Source organism: Mus pahari, chromosome 19, assembly GCF_900095145.1.
Source record: "Mus pahari chromosome 19, PAHARI_EIJ_v1.1, whole genome shotgun sequence".
Taxonomy (NCBI): domain Eukaryota; kingdom Metazoa; phylum Chordata; class Mammalia; order Rodentia; family Muridae; genus Mus; species Mus pahari.
The window spans coordinates 33,136,719-33,162,195 of NC_034608.1; the positions used below are offsets into that span (position 1 = coordinate 33,136,719).

At 46.3% G+C, this 25,477-nt stretch overlaps 1 protein-coding gene across 3 annotated transcripts in view; it reads left to right on the top strand.

Annotated features, from left to right (window-relative positions):
* The window catches only part of Dlgap2 (DLG associated protein 2), a 724,183-nt gene that overhangs the window by 648,125 nt on the left and 50,581 nt on the right, over positions 1–25,477 (top strand). For all 3 annotated transcript variants that reach the window (XM_021218882.1, XM_021218881.1, XM_029532253.1), the window contains 2 exons: positions 17,370–17,517; positions 22,642–22,861. In XM_021218882.1, coding sequence (XP_021074541.1) covers positions 17,370–17,517; positions 22,642–22,861 — 368 coding nt within the window. The remainder of the gene's footprint in view (positions 1–17,369; positions 17,518–22,641; positions 22,862–25,477) is intronic.

The following is a 25,477-nucleotide window of genomic DNA, read 5'->3' on the forward strand; positions in this document are numbered from 1 at the left end:
TTCCTGTCCTTGTGGACCTGAGAGGACCCAACCTTATGCAGGCAGGGCTGGGGTTGCAACACTGAGCGCCTGTGCAGAGCAGCTCAGGCTGGGGAGCCTAGAACCTGCCACTCAGTAGCATGGACCATCGCAGGGAGACAGGAAGGACCACATGGAGCTGGTGAGTGTGCGTCCAGAGAGAGGTGTTCAGGGACAGATGTGCTTCAAAGGCTGAGGTCTGAATCCACAGGGCAGGTGTAGGATGGAGGTCAAGGAAGAGATGATATCGCACTTTGAGTCTGAAGGCCAGAGTCTGGCTGGAGACTAGATTCTCTCTTGCTTGGGCAGCCCAACCCAGGTTTTGGACTTGTTTTGTTTTAATTTTGTTTTGTTTTGTTTTCCTAAATCCTCTGCTGATTGGATAAGTCCCCTAGTCCATTCCAAAGGGTCCTCTGATTTACTGAAAATCTAGCCACTTGGACATTAATCATCTAAAGACCTTTACATATAGAGTTGGACTACATCTTGCTACATAAACAAAGCAATCATTTTTGACTCTAGGAAATGAACTTAAAAGGTTGCCAGACTTGGTGGCACACGCCTTTAACCCCAGCACTCGGGAGGCAGAGGTAGGTGGATCTCTGAATTCAAGGCCAGCCTGGTCTACAGAGTGAGATCCAAGACAGAAATTCTTACAAACCAAAAGAGGAAGTGCCAAAATTTTAATCATCATTGTCTTTGGGTGGTAGTTTGCCAATGAATTTTTTTTTCCTTTTAATTGTTTTCTGTTTTTTTTTTTTAATTTTGTTTGTTTTGTTTTTATGTTTTTTTTTTGTTTTTACCAAAAATATGTGCCATGTTAACATAAGACAAGATACTAAAAGGGAGATTACAGTCTCTTGAGACCTCCGGTAGCCTGTAAATATGTTTCCTAAACAATTGCATTACATTTTAAAAGCTACGAGTAGAGTTGTTATTTGAAGCCTGTGTGACAGAGCTTCCAAAATGACTTTTATTTCCAATGACACTGCCTCATTTCTTGTCCCCACTGTGGAAGTGTCAAAGTACTAAAGACAAACATGTTTCCCTAGAAACGGGTATGCAACCTCCCTTGGGAGAGAGACAAACCCTGGAGTTGGGCTGCGCCAGAAGCATCCGTGGCTAACCACTCACTTGGATGGGCAGGCCATCCTGGCTTCTGGGCACTGCTCAGCAGAACACCTGTACTTGACAAACTCCACAGTTCTGTGGCCCCACAGCCCCGGGTCTGGGTGTGGATGTGGAAGGCTCCTTCCAGCACCAGGGCCGTGTGGTCATAGCGCACTCATCTCCCAAGACCACCCTGTGTCTGTCTCTGCTCTTTCGCTCCTATGAGCACATGCTCAGCCTCCTTACTCTTCTTATGCCGACACAGAATGTGTCCTTTCCTTCCTACCCAGCATTTCTCTCCTGACTACTCCCTCTGAGGCTCCTTCCCAGAGCACCAAGTCCTGCCCTTGAGCATCTATCTAGGCCAAGCAGGATGGGTCAGTGGCTCAAACCCAGACTTCTGTAGAATGCACACAGGATCGCTGTGCACAGGAGGGCACAGGTTTGTAGATACCTGTGGTCCTCCTGCCTCCTGTCTGCTCCTATCTACCTTGCAGGATCCTGCATCACCTTCAAGATTGGATCTGTACACTTTACCAAAATAAGAGACCCCTATATTCACTCTGTAATATGCATTGATAGTTCTGGGCCTTATGCCTCTGCATCTAAATACTTCATTCTCATGCAAAGTATAAAGCTTTGATTAGTGATAACAATGCCCAGGTAAGTTTCACAGCCAAGAGCCTCTGAGTCTCACTGATGAACAGAGACCTCCTTGTGTAGACATGAGACAGTGATCCAGGGGATGGATGGGGAGGTGGGTATCAGATGGGCCTTCTGGTCTGTATTCATCCCTCACTTTATCTTATCTGACACCGAGTGGCCCCATGGACCAGTGTATTTTGTGTGTTCACACTTCAACTTCCTCTCAGCCACACTTCCTCTTGTGCCTGATGTCTTCTGCATCCATCTTTGGTGATCACCTGACTACCGAATCTCAGCACACACCACACTGATTTTACAAACTCGTGGTCACAGCTCGTTGTTCCATCTACTGGTTCTGACCAATTCATATTCATCGCAATTTTTCACAGAATACTGTTGCAGTTGTTTGTTTGTTTGATTGATTGATTGATTGATTGATTGATTGATTGATTTTTGGTTTGGGTTTGGGTTTGGGTTTGGTTAGGTTTGGTTTTTGGTTTTGTGTTCAGCAAAATTATCCAATCATAAAACCTGTGCCAAATCTTTACACATTGTTTTATAATCTCTGATTATTTCTCCTCCTTCCTTTCTCTTTCTCTACATCATTCACTCCCTTCCTCCCTCCCTTCCTCCCTCTCTCTTTCTTCTTTCCTCTCCTCCTGTCTCTATACTCTCTCTTTCTTCCCAGTACTAGCAATTGAACTCAGTAATGGAGCAAGCTAGACAATGTGCGATGTACAAAGACCCATTTGATGTCCACCTTTCCCCAGCCCTCTCCTGGCCCCATTACCATGATGGAATTAGACCCCAGCCCCAATTTCTCCAGTCTATGGATGAATGACCCAGCAGCCTCTCTCCTTCCTCTTTCCAGCATCTCCCCTGACTGTATTCCTGTTCTTTCATTCAAGAAAGACATCCCTGAGACTGAGATGATTCCACGGTACAGTACAGCGCCTGACACAGCTCAGTGTGGCACCTCAGAATCCCATCCAGGCTGCAGGGACCATCACACCTTCTGCCCTCTGTCAAGGCTTCTCGCAAGGCCTTCCTTCCTTCCAGTGCCTCGGTCCTTGTGCAGAATTTCCCACCAAGGGATGTCCCCATTGTGAGACCGTTCGTTTGTCATTTCCTATTGTCCCATCTGATGTGGTTCCTGGGTTTGAGTTGCAGGGTTCTCTTGCTCTCCTTTTTTCTTTCTTGAAGCAGGCTCTCACTCTGTAGCACGTCTAGTTCGGAACGTTCCATTCTCCTACCTCGGGCTCCAAGGGTTAAGATTTCAGCTTGGCACTGACATGCCTGGCTCATTAGCATTTCTCTCTACTTTCTAGTTAAATTGATAGTCTTTGGCTGTAAAGGCGGTGAATACTTGTTTCTTTCCCTATTCCACAGTCACTGTCAGGCTGTCATGTCCAGGGAACATTGCTAAGCAACTACAGCAGTAAAGTGGCTTTACTACACTGGTGCGGTGACATCTTAGCTTGCATGTGTACACAGTGAGTGACTACTTAGTCATCTAATATAACAGTGGCACAGAAGGGAGTTCCTTCTGTCACCCTTTACATTCATGCTGTAGAGTATGCAAGTTATTAAGCTGGGCATCTATCATTAAATAATGCCATACTAAATATAGTCTTGGAGTGATATCAACAAGAGGGTGGAGGAGGAAGACCTGAACCCTTTCCCCACAAAAATTCCAATTCAGTAATAGCTTATGGATACTTCCCCTTAAATGAGAAATCCAGAAACCAGCAGAAAGGTACCTGAACATCTCAGGCACTCATAAAGCCAAACTGAGAAGATGGTAGAGTTTCACAAGGATCCATGCCCCTTGGCACAGTGCCATGATGTAAGAAGAGATACCCTACCTCTTGTCCCAGGGAAGAAACGGGGTGGTTGGCAAGGACACCACCCCAACTTCTCCAACAGGCTCCCTAGAGGTCTGGCTTCTGACTTGGAGATCTGAATGATATACAGAGTCCGGCAGCCTGAAGAGAATGGAGATGGTGGCTTGGGGTAGTAGATATAGCCTCACCCTGCCTCCTGCAGAGCAGGTGGCAGGAATCCCAGTGCTAAGCTTCCTCTGGGGAGAAAGGTTGGTGCTCGTTCCTAATACCGCTGCCTTGCCAAGGCTCACATCTCTTTAACATTTGGAACTTTGTTGGGTCAGGCAACTTGTTGCTCTCTTGGAAGTGAGCTGGTGGCTTGGTCTAATCAGAGTTATGGTTAATTCCTCCTGTTCAGCAGAAAGCAAGCAGGCCTAAAAGAGCCAACTTCTCACTGAGAAGGGAAAGCTGGCAGAGACACTCAGAATCTCTGGTTGAACAGACTGCTGGAATTCTTGCCATGTGAGGCAAGGCTAGGAGAAGAGCCTGCCTCCCCTGATGCGTAGACACCAACACATGAAGGCAAAAAAAACAAAAGTGACAAACAGCAGACCTAGAAACCAACCGCAGAGAAGACGCGGTACATAATCCATTTGACAGAGAGTTCAGAATAATCGTCATGAAAGTGCTCGTCAGCGCAGCCGAGAAAATAGGCGACGAAAGTGGCTCTCAACAGAGCCAGCATCCGAAGACAACAAAGCATCGTGAAGATAACAGCAGAACCAAAAAGGCTCACCATCCCTCGCCAGACTAGGTGAAGCAAACACTGAGTCGGAAAACCCAAAGACAGAAGTCACTACCAATAATTCAGTCAGGAGCAAAAGGAACAAAACACCGAGAGTAAAGAACGCTCATGACCTGTCCACAGGAAACACTTCTGGCCTAAAGACAGGCTGGGGAGTGAGGAACAGTATTCCAAGAGAACACAGAAAGTCACGGTGGTTCTTGGCTATTTATCATGAAGATTTGAGTTATGGGTTTTTGTTTTGATTGTTTGTTTTATCCTTTTTTGCTTGCTTATCCTTCTTCTCTTTTGTATCGAGTGTTGGTTGTCCTGTGTTGCCTTCCCCCAACTCCAAGCCTTGTCAGTCATGTCTGCTGCTATGTCTCATGAACGTGGAGCCAGTGGGGACTACACTGAGGTCCTCAGCAAGGGCTCACCCAATAAGCCAATGTATGAGAAGAATAGATGAATTTATTTCTGAGCTCTAGCATTGTTCATAACATATGTGCAAGGCTCAGAAACAATCGTTGACTGTATTAATATGTTACACAGAGTAGAATATTGTTTTATTAAAGAACAGTTGATATTTCTTATTAATGGTATATTCTGGCCAGGATGTGTTATTGAAATTGGGTTTCTTTTTCTTTTTTTTTTTTTTTCTTAAAGACAACCTGCTTCTAGACAGGTTGTATATTATCAAGACTCTTTACACTGATAGTTAAAGTTCTAAGCAAAGTAGGAAATGTGCAAATTCCTACATCCTCCTGTCCATGGCCAGATGCAGCTGGAGGTCTAACTCACACATAGCTGCCTAGTTCAGCTTCTCTTTATGTTCTACCTCCTCAGACTTGCCTGAGCTATGGCAGGGTACCACCGACTATCTTAGGCTACAGACTCAACGAGAGACATTGACACAGAAGCATAATACATGTCCCCTGATAAAGGGTAGTCGCTAGCTCCTTCATCCCATAGGCATGCGCTCAGCTCCTGTGTATCACAGTCTTCTCACTATTGGAAATTCCTGTCTGTCTCAGAAGGCCTAGGCTGCTCTAAACATGTAACGACTAGGCAAACTCAACCATCAAAGTCCCTGGGTCTAAGGACTCAAAGGAGACAGGCATTGAGCATTTGAGCATCCCTATGGAGAACAGAGCATGCTGAAGCCACAAGGGAATGAGGAAAGCTCCCAGAGTGGTGGGATCAAGTCAGCTCATGGGATAGGGAATGATAGGAGGCAGAAGTGAGGGATAATGCCGTCATGCTGGGTGACATCATGGCATCAAGAACATTGGGCTTGTGGGTATTTACAGGGGAAGAAAAACAGAAGCATAAGGCAGGAATCTTCCTTGCCTTTCATGGGAGACAGTGTTAGACAAGGCCATGACCCAAGGTGGAGACGCACCTCACCTTTCCTGAGAGGCAGAGTTCACTATGGCTAGTGGCCTAAGGTGGAAATACCTCTCACCCTTCAGGAAAGACAGAGTTCAAATCCCGCCCCCTCTTTCTCAGCATTCATGGGAGGAAAAGTCTAGTATGGTAAAGACAGTTACCCCAAAGGGGACAGAAGTAACCTTGGTTATGAACAAAACAGGTTGGAGGTGGAAGAACAGACTGTGTTGGTCATGTTATTGCACACCTATAGTTATCTTCATTGGAAGTAGAGAAGGAGCCAATGATTGGAGAAGATAGATATGATCCTATTGGTCCAACTGTAACGGGAACTCTAGAAAAGCCAGAAGGCCAGAGGCAGGGATGCCTGTTATAGGGTCCCCAGTAACACAGACCCCGTCATGTGACAAGGTCCTCACCAGCACAACAGACAGAAGAGATAGATCATGCTCCGTATACTATGGGAGCTAAGGCAGCAAAGCCTCCTGGAAGGTTTGGGTAGAAAAGCAATGAGCAGGGGATCAATGAGGGTGCCCAACTCTTGGGACCTCAGTCTAAAGTCAGACGGATGGACTGGAAACCTGCATTGAAGACCTCATGTAGGAAATGTGAGAGACCAGGCTTGGTTTGTGAAGCCTAACTAGGCAGGACAGGGGTCTCTGCCGTGCAGAGGTCAGCAAAGTAGATTTGGACCCTGGTCTTACAGTAGTCAGTAATGTAGGCATGTACCTCAGCCTTACAAAGGACATAGAATGGGTGTTGGTGTCATCCCTGAAGATGACAATGAGGCAGACAAGGGTCTCAACCATGCAGAGGACGGTGGAGTAGGCACGGACCTTGGCTTTGCAGAGAACGAGGGGGTAGACGTGTATCTCAGTTTTTGCAGAGAAGAGTGGGTTAGACAGGTCTCCGTCATGAAGCAGAGACAGTAGGGCAGACGTGACCCTGACTCTCACAGAGATAGTGGGGTGCACGTGGCTGGTTCTCAGACTTGGAGAAGGAATGGAGTAAGCCCGAGTCTCACGCATGCCAAGGACTGTGGAATAGGGGATCATTAGGACTGTATCTATGGCTCAGGTATAGGTTGGCACCAATTGAACAACTGTCAACGTCATTCACTATAGATCAAATAAAATCAAAAGGAATCAAACAACATGGGAAGAGTGGGTGTCGAGAGCCTCTAGCCAGTTACGGAGATGAGGGGTGAGTATGCTGTGAGCTCATCCCCCTGTCCCCTGTGGTCCATAGGCGCTTCTGTCATCAGACTTCTGGCCAGCAGTATGTTCTGAGTGCTGTCTGTGGCTGCCCTCAGTTATATGTGTGGTTTTGAGAGAGGGATGGGGGTCACAGAAAGCCTCCAGTCCCTTAGCCTTTCTGAGCTCTGAGAACCATCTCTCACTGTGACTCTAATCTGATTCACCACACTTTCAGACCCGGCTGGAGACTGACAACCTCCAGATGAGACACTGATGTCATTGCTAACTCATCATCATGTCCCCACACTAGCATGGAATCGGAGGCCGCCCAGCTCCCTGCGGTTCCGCATACAGACAGATGGGCCTGGATCACAGCTCCAACAGCTGAGCCATTCGGACTTCCCATCTCTGTGATGTTTGCCCAAGAAGCAGACCTGGGGAAGGGGTAGGGAGTTTCTGTATCAAGAGTTTCCGGGCAGGAAGCTGTGGTTCAATATTTGATCATTTAATATTTGATGAGATTCCGTGAGAGTTATTAAACTCTAGTCACCTCGGTGTGCGATGTCTTCTGAGGCCTGTCTTCTCAACCCAGGGTAACTCGGGAACTCCTGTCTCCTCGCTTGCTTCGGGTATCTGAGTGCCCATCTTCTCTGCAGGTGCCTGAGTCGGAGCTGGATCAGACAACGTACACAGTGAGGGATAGAACAGCGGAGAGAGGACGGCAGTTCCTCTCTGCAGGTGCCATGGTTGCTCTTTGAACCGTCCCAGAGCTGCATACTCTCCAGGAACTGTGGCTCTGCTATCATGGGAAACATCTTGAGTGAATTATTGTTTCCTCTAAATGCAGAAAAAAAAAAATTCACCTCCCAACACCAGAAAATAGACTCCACACATTTGTTGTGCTTTGTAGATGAAATGACTTTTAAAAAAAAAAAAAAATCTTGATTTCTGAACAGTCCTTAAGAGGCTTCCTGGCCCTCTGTCTAAGTAGAGCGAATTCCTCAAATGTGGTCTGGTCTGTAAACCACCTGTAGTGTCTCTTTAAGGAGGAGTTGGGAGCACGCTGTAGCCTTCCACGTCCCCTCTCTGGAAACAAGGTGGTGGGCAAGTGGGTGTGTCTGTGGCAGGTCTGCGGTGACAGCAGAGCTACCTGAGCAAGCTGCTGCAGGGAGGTGTGGCTTTCCTGCTTGTCCTTGGTACTTGTCACAAGACGGTATGGTGCCATCACTTCTATCTACAAAAGCCAAAGTAACAGAGCCAGTCTGTCTAGCCCGTCAGCCTCCAATCCAGAGGCCCCATAGTCTCTAGGATGGAAAAGGATCACCTTCACTTCACTCTGCTGACCCTGAACACTGCACCCTTAGAGGAGTAAGCCATGTGTAACTGTGACTTCTTCAGAATCAGGAACTCAGGATTGGCCCGAATGCTCTGACCTCACCCGGGCATTCCTCTTCTGGAACCTTTGAAGGACACGTGGTAAAAAGCACATTCTAGCAGAGCTTGGCGTAGCCCTTCAGATGATCTTCAAAGTCCCAGAGAATCAGGCAGCTTCTGTTCCTCCCCCCCCCCCCCCCCCCGAGTGTCTTCTTACAAGTTCAGCCATAGGTGAAGAGAGCTGAATTCACAAAAGTGACAGTTTGCAGAGACTGCACACACTAGGTGCTTTAATATATACACAGTGTGTGGCCTCATTTGTCCCAGGGTGCTACCCAAGGGTGAACTGTTCAAAAGGTGACTTGAGACTTTTTTTTTTTATGCCCGAGTCATTTAAGGGCTACTCCATCTACAAACCCATGACCCAGGACGTGACATGGCCATTTAAGGGGAAATGAAGCAAGCAAGCAAGCACAAAGGAACAGCAGTGGGTTAAGGCCAGCAGCGCTCAAGCTCTGAGAACAGCCTACTGGATCGTCTCTTTGTCCATTAAGTTACTCATTCACCGTAGCGCCATGAACGCCCGCTGCAGGTGTGTGAAGACATAACTTGAAATCATACAAGCATTGTGCCAAGAATCTCAGCTCTATCCTGTAGCTGGGGACACAGCCATGCGATCACCTCTCAGTGAAGTCATTCTTTTCTACTAAGTCAGGCTAGGTATGGGTTCCAGTGAGGTCACATCCAGTCTCAACGGAGCGGAGCATGTAGCTTAATAACACCACCCTGTTCTGTCCTGTGCCTTCCTAGAATGAAACAAAGCAGATTATTGGGAAACTTCTTCACAGGTTGGATCTTTACATCTCAGAAGTGACAACTGTCTCAGGATTAAGTTTCTGCTTTCTACTCCAGTTAGCCTCAGCAGACGTTAGCAGTGAGACCGATTTTTGTGAGGCATGACAAGGTCTAAAGGTCTTAGAGCCAACAGTGTTTTCAGTGGGAATGGACCTAAGGGAGCCTTTTAGCAGAGCCAAGGGGCCTCCAAAGACAAGATAATGCCTGATGTCACCTCCCTCCTCAGGGATTTGTCATCTAGGAAACCAGCTGGTCATCACACACGTCCTCAGGAGCACATATGGGCTCTGCTGGGATGCTAAGCAGAGAGAAAAAAGTCTGAGCATGCAGGACATGGGACCTTGAACTGGATGGACATGGCTTACCACCCTTATAGGAGCAGAAGCAAGACTGCTGTAGACATGGGAAGGAAGTCAGCTTAGAGTTGGTTTCATGTACAGTTTGCCAGTGTGTGAGGTATGGTCTCACAGCCAATGTTCCTGGCCTCAATCACAGAGTCAAGAACTGGTGGCATGGCCATCCATAGTGTGTGTGTGTGTGTGTGTGTGTGTGTTTCTCTCTCTCTCTCTCTCTCTCTCTCTCTCTCTCTCTCTCTCTCTCTCTCTCTCTCTTTNTCTCTCTCTCTCTCTCTCTCTCTCTCTCTCTCTCTCTCTCTCTCTCTTTCTCTCTCTGTCTCTCTCTCCTCCCTTGTGTGTGTGTTTGTGTGTGTGTGTTTCATTCTATTTCTCTCTGTGTCTCTCTGTCTGTCTCTCTGAGTGTGTGTGTGTGTCTATCACCATACTTACTTGACTGACTAATGGCTTAATTCAGTTTTGTGTGACAAGTTGTCAAAGCCTGGGCACAAACAGTCCTTGCAGAATCTTTGGCATATGCCTGAACTTCACCACAAGGCGAAGCATCTCAGGCTAGGGTAGGAGTTGGCACAGATTTCCCTGAATCAGCCAGTGACTGACAAGAAGCCGCCCAAACATGTAGCACATGCCAGCAGGGCTTAAACACATAGAGTTCAGGTTCCAGAATAATGGCTTGTGTTGAACTAACCTATGTATAAAAGACAAACTCTGGAATACACATCAGTTCAAAACAAATAAACAGAGAGAAGAGAGACGCCCCATTCTCTCATTGCTCTCTATAGCCATGTGACCTGCATGCTTTCCTAAGTAGCAAGGACTTCAGCAGAAAGCCAGCATCTTAGTGGACTAGTATATTAAAGGGTGGGATTCAGGTTTCCATGGTGACAAGAAAGATGTGCAGAAAATGGAACCATACAGGAGAAGACCCCCAATACCTGTGAAAAAAATGTGTATCCCCAAACCAAGTTTAGGACTCAGTTGAAGCCCATTGGAAATATGGTGAGTGTTTGCTGAACAAAGCTTGGAGCCTCCCACAGCCTACATAACAGAAGCCCAGAGAGCTCAAGGCACCAGACACAGTAAATAACAGCATGCTAAAGAAGAAAAATAACAAAACCCAAAGCCGCTACCAACCAACCGTATCCATAATGAAGAGAGAAAAGAATGGGGAGGGAAGGAGAGGGGTGGGGAGGAGGAAGCAAGGTCCCAATTGAAAGAAATCTGAGAACAGCTGAAAAGAACTGGAAATCAGGTATCCTGGTCTCATGTGTTACATAAGGCAGCCATTATACAGCTGAAGGTCTTAAAGGATAAGGTTGTCTCATTGCTTTATTTTGGTCAGCGGTCACCAGCTGTCTAACTCAGTAGGGTTTACTGTGGTATTTCAACACATACACACACATAACACTGCTCCAGCCGGCTTCCCTTACCTACCTTGCTAATGAACAGCACTCCTGGTCTCTAACACACACTGTCCTAGTGCCAAATCGACTTGTTTTTCATCTTCTATGAATGGCGGAGAACATGTGGTATTTGTCTTTCTCCATCTGTTTGATTGTACTAAATATAATGTCTTCCAGAATCATCCATTTTTACTGAAAATTGGAGGATATAATTCTTCACTATGGCTTAATAATATTCCATCATAGATAGATAGATACATACATACATACATACATATGTGTGTGGACAAGTGTGTCTCTCTGTGAGTTTGTGTGTATGTGTGTGTATGTGTGTGTCTCTCTGTGAGTTTGTGTGTATGTGTGTGTATTTCTGTGTATGTGAGTATGTGTATGTATGTGTCTCTGTGTGAGTGTGTGTGTATATCTATGTATGTGTGTATATGTGCCTGTGTGTGTCTGTGTATATATGTGTGTGTATATGTATGTGTATGTCTATGTGTATATGTGTGTATGTCTGTGTCTGTGTGCATGTGTGTGTATGTGTGTGTGACTATGTGTATGTATGTGTATGTGTGTCTATGTGTATGTATGTGTGTCTGTGTGTGAGTGTCTGTGTGCATGTGTGTGTATGTCTGTGTGTATGTGTGTATACATGTGTGTGTATGTGTGTGTATGTCTGTGTATGTCTGTGTGTGTGTATGCATGTGTGTATATATGTCTGTATGTCTGTGTGTATACATGTGTGAATATGGTGTTGGTGTGTGTGTGTGTGTGTGTGAATACATTTGAAGGCCCAGAAGTTGACATTAGGTTCTTTCTCAATTGCTCTCCACTGTATTTTTTGAGATAGCATCTCTCACTGAACCTAGAATTCACCAACTGCCTACCCTGGCTGGCCAGCGTACCTCCAGGACCCAGCACTGGTATTATAGGCACACACCTTCCATCCTGTTTTTACATGGATGCTAAGGATCAAACTCAGACCCAATGTCCATGCAGAACTTCAACCAAATATCAGATTCCTCGCTGATGAGGCTTGTTAGCTCCCTGAGGGTGTCCAAGACAGCTCAGTCAGCTTCCAGGATCACTAAAATGTACAACTATGTCCCTAGAGTTATCCCCACATCCTTCTAAGCAAATTAAACAGGATGTCCATGGGTTGCCACCATGGTTCATTTTGCGTGTGACACTGCTCCGGTATAGTGAGCCCAATCCTCTGTGCGATGCTCAAAGAACTCCACAAGGGACTCTTGCTGTGGTTCCAGATTTTAGCATCCTACGCTGTTCCTGACACATGGCTCAGGAACACTCTACAGAACTGCCCTACACAGGGCAAATGACTCTCACAGGAGAGACAATACAGGAGATACCGATAGGACACAGCACACAGGGGAAGATGAGGAGATGAAGCAGTAGAGAGATATAGCAGAGAGAGGTGCTGTTAGAGCTAGGGATAGGCTAAGGTGTCATTGAGGTTTAACGTTAGACATAGGGCTTAGGGTCAGGCTTAGGGTCAAGGTCATCAGAAGGGAGGGTGGCTGACTCCGTGGTGAGCTTCCTTTCCAGGGTGACATGGCTCTTCCCATACTTGCCCAGACTCCACCTGAGATAAAAGAACCCCAGTTCCAAGCCTCATCTCTGATTCTTCCACAAAGGGTTTGCACCCCTTTAGCCAGTGCTGGCACTCCATGGAGGCCTCGGTCACAGTGTCCTTGGTCAGAGCAGGAGCCCATAGGCCCAAGACACTCTCGTTGTAAGACTTGTTGAATATGTCACCGACAGTGGGCGTGGAGCACATGGCCTGAGTCCCTGAGTTCTCCGTGCCAGGAAGGTACACACCCAGGTGCCCTGGCCAGCAGGTCTGTACTCCAGATTCACAGCCTGAGCCCTCACTCTGAGGTGCCGCCCCAGTTTTCAAGACCAGTCATCACCAGAGTGGAGGAGGCTGTCCTTTGAGGAAAGAGAATATATCTCCCCAGCCATTGTGCAGACCCTCTGTGAACTCTACACCACCAGCCCCGCAAGGGGAGCAAAACAATGGAGTAATTCATTCGCTGAGCTCCATGGTGGGAGATGTCCCCAATGAGCAAAACGGTGGGGCATCACAAAGTCAACATGAGGCCCTGCGTAGAGTGCCAGCAGGCAGGTTGTCGTCAAGGGGCCCTGAACCAGGCTGAGAGTTACCTGTGCTGCAACCACCTGGGTTATGTGGAAATAGGCCATGGCCAGAGAGCCGAGAGTGACTAGGGGATTCTGTAAACTTGTGCTGGGAGACAGCAAAGTCTCCTCCACTTTCTAGGAGGAACCACGCTCACTCCTAATGTGGTTGACCACGTTCCATTTAAGGCAGCGGGGGAAGTGCGGCTGTTTCTAAACGGGTACTACCCCTGTCCTGTTCCATTTATAAACTTGAAAAGGTGTTCTCTGTGTTTGGATTACACCAAACACAAAGGCTTGTTGTCTTATTTTTCTCCATACACAAGCCGAGTCGACTCCTTGCTGCTTTTTAAGGTGACTCAGCGAGGACTTTTTTTTTTTTCTTTTGTTTTTGTTTCAACTTTATTTACTCAAGTCTAAATAACTGTGTTCAAAGACTCGCGCGGGCAGACATTCTGTTATGTGAACTCATTTTTATAAAGATCTAAAGTTACAGATGCAGTGTTTGATCCTAAGTAACCTGGAACAATTTGCAAATGGGGAGTTGGGGGGGGGATGTAAAATGCTAGAAAGCTTCAGAAGATTACCTGTCGCTCTTGGAGGGTTCCAAAATGGGTTTCCTGCCTCACTTAGGCATACACAGTGATCTAATGTGAGCAACATTTGAAAGGCAAAAACCAGGACAAAAATATTGCACGGCATTCCAGAAAATGGTTTCCTGCGGCTTTCAGAATTTCTGGCCGTCTACGTGGGAAGCTAATTTTTTCCAAGACTCTGTTGATTGAGATGACAAAGTAGAAATCACCACTTTGAATAAGCCAATGGGAAGAAAGTCCACTCCAAACTGTTGGGGGGGGGTAGAGGGGGGAGGGTGCCCCAGGTCAATCTCTCATGGATGAGCAATGGAAGGCCTTGCTAAGGATGGCATGAGACTTGCTTCCCCATGATGTGTGGTGACCCTCAGCTAGGCATGCCCAGCTACACTGTGCTGCCTACAGTTGACTCTTGGTGTTCAGTCCCCAGGTATGGGACTTTTGTCTATTTGCTTGGGGTTTCATTGCTTTTATTTTTGTAAAACAAGTTCTTGATCAGGCTGGCCCCAAACTTACAATTACCTTGTAGCCGCAGCCTCCAGCGTACTGAAGTTCAGGCATGAGCCACGGTACCCAGCTCCTAGATCGTGACATCCAAGGCACAGTATTATACAAAGATAAACCATTATAATACTTTCAAAAATGACTGTTAATCCTGCTCAGGTGAAAGGATGTTTTATCAATGTTTTATCAATGTTTTAAAAATATAAACATCAATGTTCTATACCTGGGTTCCAATCCAGAGATTCAAACAACCACAGATAGAAATAGTAAAAACTGAAATTCCAGAAAGTTCCAAAGAGAAAAATTGAGATTTAGCATGAGGCAAGTGCCATGCTGAAACCGGGCGAGTGAAATGTGACAGACCAGTAGATACATCCCGCTGTGACCCATAGGCACCCCGGCGTGAGTGGTCGCCTGTGGCCGATGTCTCTGTGCTGCACGTGTAGACTCTTCTTGGCATTGCTAAATGATACCTAGATGATATCTGGCAACTACTGTGTTAGGCATGTTAGTCATCTGAAGATGATGAAAGAGTATAGAAGGATATGAGTAGGTTATATGCAGATACCAGGCCATTTAAATTATGCCAGGCATGTAGGACATGGGACACGATTAGAGCATGCAGAAGTAAATGTGTATCAGCATCCTTGGGCTGTGGTACCCTTGGTTCCCTGCATTATCCAGTTCCCTGCAGATGCCAAGGGAAGGTAGCCATGGTAACAGGACGGTAACAGCACCCTGACTCCTTTCCAGCAGCTTTGACCTTGGAGCTAAAAGGTGAACTTTCGCATATAGCCAGGCTCCAGTTCTGCTTCGCTCTCTGTAAACACAGACTTGGGCAATATGGTCTCTAGACCTACTCTATCAGTTCAGTTAAATGCCTGTGGAGACTCTGCCGTGATAGTGAGTAGCAAATGGCAACTCTCGTGAGTCTGTGTCTAAAAGAAAGCAGTTTCTGTAAGGTTTCCTGTAGGGGTAACTTCTCTTCGGATGCTCACTCAGCTTTGGAAAAAGCTGGAAGTTTTATTTGAAACACGGTCCTGGATACTGGAGTGTGGGCTCAGGTTCTCCCGTGGGCCACCAGCAGGAGCCTGAGCTGTGACACTGACAGTCAGCCAGGGCACCAGACGCTGGCTTGGAACAGTGGATTCCAAGGCCTAGAGGACACTGGTTCTTCTTACGGTTCCCAGTCCCAGAAACGACTCGAGAATGGTATGGATGGTGATGTGAATAAGTAGGGGGAGTCTAGTGAGAAAAGACACCAGGAGCATACGGTAGACATGCAAGTAAGAAATCAGAGATTGCAGAAAAACACAGGAAGAAAGAGGCCCGAAGAAGGTGGGCCTGAGACTAGAGTAGGTAATGCATCTTCTTTGAAAGTAAAAATTACTTTTGGGCTGTTGAGATGGTTCAGCGGGTAAGAGCGTTGTTTGTTCTTCCGAAGGGCCGGAGTTCAAATTCCAGCAACCACATAGTGGCTCACAACCATCTGTAATAGGACCCTATGCCCTCTTCTGGTGTGTCTAAAGACAGCTACGGTGTACTTATGTATAATAATAAATAAATCTTTGAGCCAGAGCAAGCAGGGACTGAGCGAGTGGAATTGACCAGAGCAAGCAAAGCGGTTCTAAAAATTCAATTCCCAACAACCACATGAAGGCTCACAACCATCTGTACAGCTACAGTGTACTCACATACATAAAATAAATAAATAAATCTTTTTAAAAATTACTTTTTAACAGAATTACTTGAAGTCTCCAATTAGTAAACATTGCCAAATTGATTTTTATAAAGTCACACGTTTTCTCTGCTGTCCCATTTTCAACGTGTATTCATTTGAGGGTGAGGTCACAGGGCACACATGGAGGTCAGAGGACAACCTGCAGTAACTGTTTCTTCCCTTCTACCACACGGGTCTAGGGGTCAAGCTCGGGTGTTTGTGCTTGGCAGCCCCTTCCTTCTGCCTGAGCCTCCTCACTTGCACCCGATGCCCCGTTTATAACGAAATAAATAATAAAGCAAAGTATAGAAAGAGTCACTGTAAAAAGAAAGAATTTGCTTTGTTTGCCAGGCATGGGGATGGGGCAATCTGAATCTGTTTAGTATTTATGAATATTTCTACATTTGAGCTGCATCAGCAAACTTAATGCTCTATCATGCTCCAAATCAAGGGAGGGAGTGATTGATAATGCCTTCACATACTACTCCATGAATTTTTATGGCACGGTGGAAAATTTGACAATAAAATTTAAAAGGAAAGCTACCAAGTTTTTCCCAGAAATGTAGGCTACGCAGACCTCCTAGCTGCCGAACATTCACCACGCTTTCCCACAAGTTAATGTCTTCCAAAATGACAGGAAGGGAACGCTGGAGGATTCTGCTTTTAAAGAAGCTCAGAAGACAGCGGTCATTGTGAGAACACATCGGTCCAGGCTCCCCGCTGTATCTCTTTGCTCGTACTGAATCATCTGCTCACTTTCAAACTAAGTGAGGGGCTGGAGAGATGGCTCTGCACTTAAGAGCATTACGCCTCTTGCTGAGTTCAGTTCCCAGAAGCCATGTTGGATGGCTCTGGGCCACCTGTAACTGCGTCTGTTAAGCCATCCGATGTTTCCCCTTTGACCTCTTCGGGAAACTTCACTCATGCGCTCACAATCCCATGTTGGCACGCATGCATGCACGGGAATAAAAATAAAGACATATCTTTAAGAAGCAAACCTAGAGTGGTGCCTTCATTGTTTTCCAAGTGTGCAAAGTTGCCATTGAGCTGGCAAGATTTGTATGAGGTGCTCAAGGATCTGGTCTTAGATGTAGTCATTGGACTTGAGCTTCTGCTGAGTTAGGAGGGACTCCACTAATGTTCTGCTCTTGTTTTGTGTTCTCTTTAATGGATGGTTATCTCAACCTCACTGTCTGGCCGGGGGGGGGGGGGGGAGTCTCAAAGCAATTTGCCAAATCTCCTGCCCTGTAACTTTTTATGCAAATCACCTTTATGGATGCAAGCCCCATAACATTTGCATAAAACAGAGTCATCCATTTAAAGATGGTCAGTCGGAAGTGTCCCAGCAGCCACAGCATGAAGCTGAGGTATCTACTGGCAGCCATCTCCTTCTACCCTCCCCCAGATGCTCACAGACCACATTTCTCTCTTCTCTGTCTTTGTAGCCAGAGCTACCTGCAAGCTGCCACTGAGGTGCCTGTCGGTCACAGCCTGAACCCATCAGTCAACTACAACTCTCCGAAGTTCCGGTCCAGAAACCAGAGCTACATGCGGGCTGTGAGCACCCTGAGCCAGGCCAGCTGTGTGAGCCAGGTGAGGCTTCTTCTGTGCTTCTTTGCTATGTAGGGTCCAACCCCCATAGCTATGCTGGAGTGAGAGTCTCCTGTCAGGAGAAAACACACAGGCATCCCTGGGCAGTCCATACCTGCAAGGAATGCACAACAGTCTCTCTTGGTTTAGCAAGGCCTTCCTTCCTTTCCCAATAAAATGACCTCATCGGCTTAGGCTGCAGGATCGCCAAGGCCTAGTGGTTGTCACAGGTTGCAATGGGACATGGCAGAGGGCATCTGCCTGGCACAGGTAAAAGGCCTTGGTTTTCTAACAACCTGGCACAGAAAAGAGAAGAATGGGATGCCACTCGCTCCTCGTATTTCTCACTAGGCACCAAGTCTCAAAGCAGGAGCCAGGGTCAGCACAGAGTAATAGAATTTGGATCTAGCATAGGGATAGGCCCTAGGTTTCTTTCCTGGGTAAACAGACCAGACAGTATACACTAACATAGCAGGTACTCCTGGTGCCAGCATCCTGGGATACACAACACATGATAACTGAATTTCTAAGCTTTAGTTAGATACCTGCTTACTAGTGGGAGCTGCTATTAAATGCCAATAATCCCAGAAGCCGGGGTAGAATTGGCAGGGATTACAAGATCCCATCTCAAGTAGATTTAAGAATAGTAACAATTTTTAAAGATATAAATGAAAAATGACAACTTATGCTCCTCATTAGCTTGACCCAGGATTTTCTTGCGAAGGAATGGAAAAGCCTGGTCTGAGGCCCTCCTTCTGTGCAGTTGGCAGAACAAGAACCCTGTATACAGGAGAGAGTCCTGTATATCATAAGTATTCAATAACAGCAAAGTTTGTTGTTGCTATGACCGTGACAAATAGTATTTGGTACATAATTCGGGCACTAAGATGTCCCCAGGCTATAGGCAATGCTGTGAACACTTGCTTCCAGCCAGAGGTATTTTTCCCTACAATCTTTTCTTGTTGGAAAGTGGCACATAGGTAGTTTTCCTCTAACTGCAGTGGGGGTCGGGAGGAATTTGCCCTTCATATGAGGATTTTACCGTTTTAACTTATCTTGGTGATGGTTTCCTCTTAGAAACTAGGTCAAGTTGCCATGGGCAAGGGTCTGCTAGAAATAACATGGAAAGAGAGGCCCCTACTCTACAGGTCAAGATGGTGGGGACTTGGCTCTCCCATGTCCTCAGTCGCAGGCCATCTGGAAGACTGCTGTTATGTCCATACCCACCACTCCTGCAATATGACGAGAACACAGCCAGATTTGGGAAGCAGGCTACTGTGGTGGACTGATTTCCCAAGAGAACGCCCTATTCCCACATAGAAAAATCACAGATGACTGTGAGAGTCCGCAGGTCAGTTAGTCAGTGTGCACTGTAACAGCTCCCACTTCAGGACAAGGATTTCTGAGATGGACCTCCATCTTTTAAATGTAACACCTTCCCTTTCAGTTTATTCAATTCATTTTCCAAATAAAACATTTTTTAAAAAGTAGGTAGAAAGCTAGGCATGGTGACACATGCCTGTAACTTCAGCACCCAGGGACTGAGGCAAAAGAATCACTAATTCAACTATATCTTTAATCTCTCTCATTTAAAATTTCTTTCTATAATAACAAAAATATCCTCTCACCATCTCCCATCTGTCCATGAAATTTATTCTTCAAATTTGTTGGACAAGGACCTAGAACCAGTAACTACTGGGTTATCCCCATCTGAAATGAAAAGTTCTCCTCCCCACTCAAGGGCACTCCCTTGGGGTTCACCCTTCAATTCTGTCAAAGTCCAATTTGGAGAACAATTAAGTTAATCTGAGTTATTTACCAGAGTATGGACAGCTAAAAACAACTCCACCCCTAAAATGTTTGCTCCAGCATGGGTAATGACCCAGGAACATTGCTCCCCAACCCCAGAGCTCCCTGTACAATTTGCACTCAGCTAGATAGGTTGCAAAGTTTCTCCTCCCCAGAAGGCTTACTGCTCATATAACTTTGGTGGATGGTCTTGTAAATCTTCTAAGTTCCAGGAACTTCCCGAGACTTGTTAGTTGTTTACTTCTTCAGTCTTAAGACCTTCCTGATTCTCTCCAGGAGGGAATATTATTACATAATAGAGGCACATAATAGAACTATCTCATTTCAACCATGTTCTTGTGTACATAGTTAGACCATCACCATCATTCAGCCCCAGGATGCTCTAATCATCCTGAAGCAAAGCCCTGTCTCCTTTTCTCAGCCTATAACCACCCTTATTTATTTTTTGTATTATTTTAGATACCTGCTGTTAATGTAACTACTCAGCAGGGTTCCCTTTGGAACTCATTTATTTCACTAAGCATATTTTCCTCAAGATTCGTCCATATTGTCCATGTGTTCTAGGTATTTATTGACTGTGGGTTGAGGTTTTCATGATGTCATGCTATAGCTTATCTCCTCTGAGATGTCTGTCTCTAGCTAATATCACAAACCTTCATGGTCAGCCATGTTCTGATCCATTCGATCCTTCTTAGAGATAGTCTTATAAATCACCCCAGCCTGATCCTGATTCTTTGACAGACTTTTAACATAATATCTTCCATTAATCTATCTACCAGCATGAGCCAAGTATTGGAAAGCTTTTGGTAGAGCAGTTGCAGTGGGCCAGAAAGAATGAGATGGAAATTATTCTGTGTATGTGGGAGACAGGAAGAAAGAGAAAGAATGGAGAAGACAGGATGAAATCTGGTTTGAGCATCACATTGGCTAGAGAGGAGCCAGAGTTCCTGGTCTTCAGAGCAAAGATGTCACATTGGTATAGGGAAAGCATGGGAATCTTACCTGGTGGTTTTGGAGCTGATGAAGTGACTTCCCGGCAAGGTCTACAGTTATCTAAGTGAGGCAGAGGAGGCAAAGATGGTCATGGCAGAAAGGAGCAACTTATTCAAACTCTAAACCAGGGGAAAAGGAGGAGCTTGAAGAATATTTCCATGGCCTTAGTCCGTGCACAGAGAGTAGACGAGGGAGCCTGCATGGGGAGGGGAGTAGTATCTGGAACACGGAAAGCCCCACTTAAGAACCTGCTCTAAGTTTGATCACTGTAGCTGCAGAGAGTTGTGTGCAATGGCATGATTCTGTATACTTCACTGAGACAGACACTCTGTCACAGGCAGCTGGGAAGATGTAGTGGAAAAGGAGATGGCCAAGGTGGAGAACGGCAGTGTAACACTCGGGACAGACAAATGGCTCTGCCTGTGCCCATCAAGCACTGAGGATAAACACCAGATCTCAGAGTGCAGGTCCTCACTAACCCATCATGTGAGAGATGGAATTGAAAGGGGAACTGGAGAGATTATGGAACAGATAGCACACATAGGTGCTGTTCTGTGTCGCCGAACACTGGCTGGTGACCTCCCAAGAGAGATCCCCATCATAGAGAGCCCGACCCATGGTGCATGAGAACTCTAAGGGTAGGTGAGTTTTAGTGTCTTTTCCTGCTGTTGTGATAAAACCCTCTGATGAAAGCAACCTAAAGGGGAAGGAGTTCATTGTCCTTCACAGCTTCACTATTCAGTCTATCAGTGCCCAGGAGTCATGATACAGTCTATCACTGCCCAGGAGTCATGATACAGTCTATCACTGCCCAGGAGTCATGATACAGTCTATCACTGCCCAGGAGTCATGATACAGTCTATCAGTGCCCAGGAGTCATGATTGAGTCTATCACTGCCCAGGAGTCAAGGCAGCAGGGTCTTGAGACAGCTGTTCACATGGTGACCACAATCAGGAAAGGAGATCAATAGATGCTTGCTGCTCCCCCTGATCCCTCTCTCCATTTATACAGTCCTGGATCCAGCCCAGGGAATGGTGCTGCCCACAGTGGGCAGGTCTTCCCACCTTCATACAGTCAAGATAGTCCCCCCTGACACCCACAAGCATGCTCAGAAGCCCAGTTCTCCAGGTGCTTCCAGATTCTGTCAACATCTCAGTAGTCATTTGTCAGTGGGGTAGAGAGAGCGGCAGGATGAGCTGCGGACTGAACGTTCAGCCTCTTGTCTCCAGCACTCAACACAATCCTGAGTTCACCAGCCCTGTTTAAGCTCCTTATACTTAAATCATCCGTGCCCATACTTCTCCTGCCTAACCCTTCAGCCTGGTGTCAGTCCTGTAGCTCCCTTTATTGAATTTCCAGTTTAAAAATCTCTACTTTCAGCTTAGGAACAGCATATGATATGTGCATATAAACATCACCATCAGATGTCAGGAAAAACATGTCCTGGGGGGTCATGCACTCTAAGCAGAGGCCCTGTGGCTCAGCTAATGGTCCAGCCTTTCTCCACTCAGCCTATGAGCTCACCTGGGCTGACAGACCCAACACAGTACTTCCTTAAGAGTATTTGGAAAATTCGGGTTCCCAGGGTGAACCCGTATACATGACTTAAGACGAAAGCTGAAAAACGTATCGCCGTTATCTGCTCTACTTGCAAGTCTCAAGCTAATAGGAAAAAATAAAAACAAATGCAAGCCTGAGATAAGTCAAGGTAACATGTTTCATGTGTACAGAGCTCCTCCCCGTCAGCCATGTCTTCCCCACCCCAACTCTGCTCTTGATGCCGTAATGGTGATGAGGGCAGGAATGCCTCTGCCAAATTTGGGATTCGTTTCCATGACAATGAGCAGCAGCTGACTCTCACGTCCTGAAAATGAACTAAAAGTAGCTGAGGCACTTGAACGTGTGCTTACTTCTACAGCCTCCAACCCAGAGTCGGCCCGAGCGGTAGGTAGCTGGGGAAGGTGAAGGGGCCAGTGGGGAAGGAGCAAGGATTGGTGGCGGCTTGGCTTTGTACCAGGTGTCTCAGGGGGCTTCCACCCACCCTGTCCCCTGATCTCTGTGATGGCTATCAGCCTGGGGAGTCCACAGAACTTCCATTCCCAGTTGCTAGCTATGCACCTTCCGTTTTGTAAGAAATCACCCCCAAGAAGCCAGCCCCCCCCCCCAAGCCTGACGGATTCCCAGGGCGGATTTCAAACTAGACGCGCTGAAAATATAAAGCTGTAGCCAAGGACTGTGAGTGCGTTCTGTCTCTGTGTCTTGTGTGACAGTGGTTGTGATCACCCTGATGGATCCCAGCATCACGTGTGCTATTGCCGTTCCAGATGAGTGAAGCGGAAGTTAATGGGCAGTTCGAGTCTGTGTGTGAATCTGTCTTCAGCGAAGTTGAATCTCAGGCCATGGATGCTCTTGATCTTCCCGGGTGTTTCCGAACAAGGAGTCATAGTTACCTTCGAGCCATCCAAGCTGGTTACTCCCAAGACGATGAATGTATTCCAGTGATGACACCGTCCAACATGACGTCAACCATCAGGTCAACAGCAGGTAATCGAATGTCCTTTTTCCCCTACCTGTCAGAAACCCTACAGGTGTGCTTAACTTATTTTCCTAGAAGGGAGCTGGCATACACCTTTACCACAGGTAAAATGTGTGAAATTATCACGCACCGCATAATGACATACACAATAGCCTTCTGAAGCCTTTCGTTCAAAGACAGCCATGCCTTTTTCTCGGGACAAATTCTATAAATTGTCGAGGTTCTTTAAAACAATCAAGTATAACTTTCATTAGGATTTCTTCAGCAGACAAGAATGTGAGTGCTAACATCTGGGCTGAGCTTGTGTGCAGGAGGCAGGGGTGAAGTCCGGGTGGATACACAATGACCCCTTCAGTGGTTCTGCAATGCAGAGCCCAGCCTCAGTCACTGCCACTCAGTAGCAGATCCATAAATGTGATTCATCACTACAGAGCCAGCCAATGGTTAGTGTAAATTCCCTCATCGACTTAAGCTTGGAGAATTCAATGTCACCATTTCCCTCCGTTCCTATGGAAAATCGTATCCACACCTTGAAGATTTACCACCTAGACCAAACACCACTGCCTACTAGTTTACTGCACAATTATTATTTATATAACACAATGAATATACATGGCCCAGAGAAACCCATAAAACACAGTGAGCAGTAAAAGTTTGCCACGCTCCAGGTGAAGCTGTAAAATATCCCAGTGTCAAAAAAAAAAAAACGAGGTGTCCCAGATAGCCTAAGATTCGAACTGCTGTGGCCATACCACGGGAATTTAAAATACAGTCCCAAGAAGAAATAGAACCTATTTTGTCCATAGTCAGTAATGCCAGGATCCAGAAGACAGGAAGGGGACATGGCAAAGAATAAGCGTTCAGGAGGGAGGAGTCAGGGCTCTAACCACAAGCTTCACTATTCAGTGCTAACATGAGGACCCACGTACCACTGAATAACAGACTGAAGATTTTCTGTCACACGGTGTGTTCTGCACTGCTCTTTGCACTGTGGGAGGAAATGCTTCGTGTGGGAGTCTCCTTTGCTTTCCTCGGTGAGATCTCGGGCTTGCTTACTCTCTGACTCTGTTCTTGGGGGGTCTTCAAAAGAAGTCACAATAAGCAAGGTCTTCCAGAGGACCTGATGAGCACTCTCCTACAGAAGCAGTGGAAACTCCCTGTCTTCTCATGTGGTCCGATGGCCCCAACAGAGACCTTGGCCATGTACTGAACCACAAGCGGTGGGGCTTGATGAGCGATGCCCAGGGGAACGTGAGCACTCTGTTCTCACTGAAGCTTTTGAATAGCAGGGGACATAGCCCAAGTCTATGACACTTAAAGCAGACTGTGCTGTACATGGCATGGGAGTCTTGAGACAGGCAATTATAATCTTTGGTTGTTCTCTCAGATGTCCTGTGTCATTCGTTCCTCTGCCTTGGTGATGTCGTAGATTACCATTTCCTCCTCCATCCGTGTGTGAAAATAGAGACAATTGAAAGCTTAGGGAAGGAAGGAGATGCAACACTACATTAAAAAAGCAGTCTTGGAATCTAGGCTTGAGCAGTATAGTCAGCCCAGCATTGGAGAGGCTGAGGCAGGAAGACTGAGAGTTTAAGGGTAGCCTGGACACATAGTGAGTCCCACAGTAGCCTGAACTTCTTGGTAAGACACTGTCTCAAAAACTAATAATAATAATAAATCAAAAGGCAACCCCTTGGAAGGAGGTAACCCCTTGGAAGGGAATTACTCATGTTCACTGGTGTTTGTTGAGTGCCCCCTACAAGCAAATGAACAATTAAGCATTTTCATGGTCTTCAGAAAGGCTCTGAAGCAATAATTATGTGGTGGAAAATGGCTTTGCTGTTTTTAGAGCTGTCGTTATGGAGAGAATAGAAATAGAACAGATTTTCACAGAGATAATATAAGAATCGGTACCAAACTCGAGCTGAAGTTCTGATTTATGTACACAGTAAATCATTCTTACCAGGCACGCCGCACATTCCAAAAATCCACACACAAAATAAAATTTTTAAACGTTTCTATTCCAAGTTCCTAATGGATCTTGGCCTAGTTACTGAGTCGAAATCTCTTCTAAACTATGGGATAAATACCAGCATCTCAGAAGAAGCTGGGGGTGGAATAAGCAGAGAGGTGGGCAGCCAGAGGAACACTGACATCACCATCATGGGCATAGCAAGGACACCATGGGAGACACGAAAGTCAAACCATCACCAGCCCCACCACTGGGCACAGCCTAGTACATGCCGGGGGTTATTCTTCACTCTACAGATGTTAGAAGATGTGCAGCGTGGTCCGGTTATGAAGATTGTGAACAATTACAAAGATTTTTGTTAACCTAGAAAAGTGTACAGGAAAACTCCCCAAGTGACAGATTTCAAGTAGTTAAGTATTTCCTTACTGACCTTCTAGGTCTTTCTCTGTAGACGTCAGATCACACAGTCCTAACAGTCTCCCCCCCCACCCCCCAACCCCCCCTCCCGAGCCAAGGGAACAGAGTGCTGTGGCCTTGCATTCTCTGTCCCTCTCATAGCTGTGCAAAAGCTCATGACAACTTGAATTATACTTTACTCTGCTCTGGTGACTTCGAGACATGAAAAACGGGGGAGAGGGAGGGGGTGTTGAGA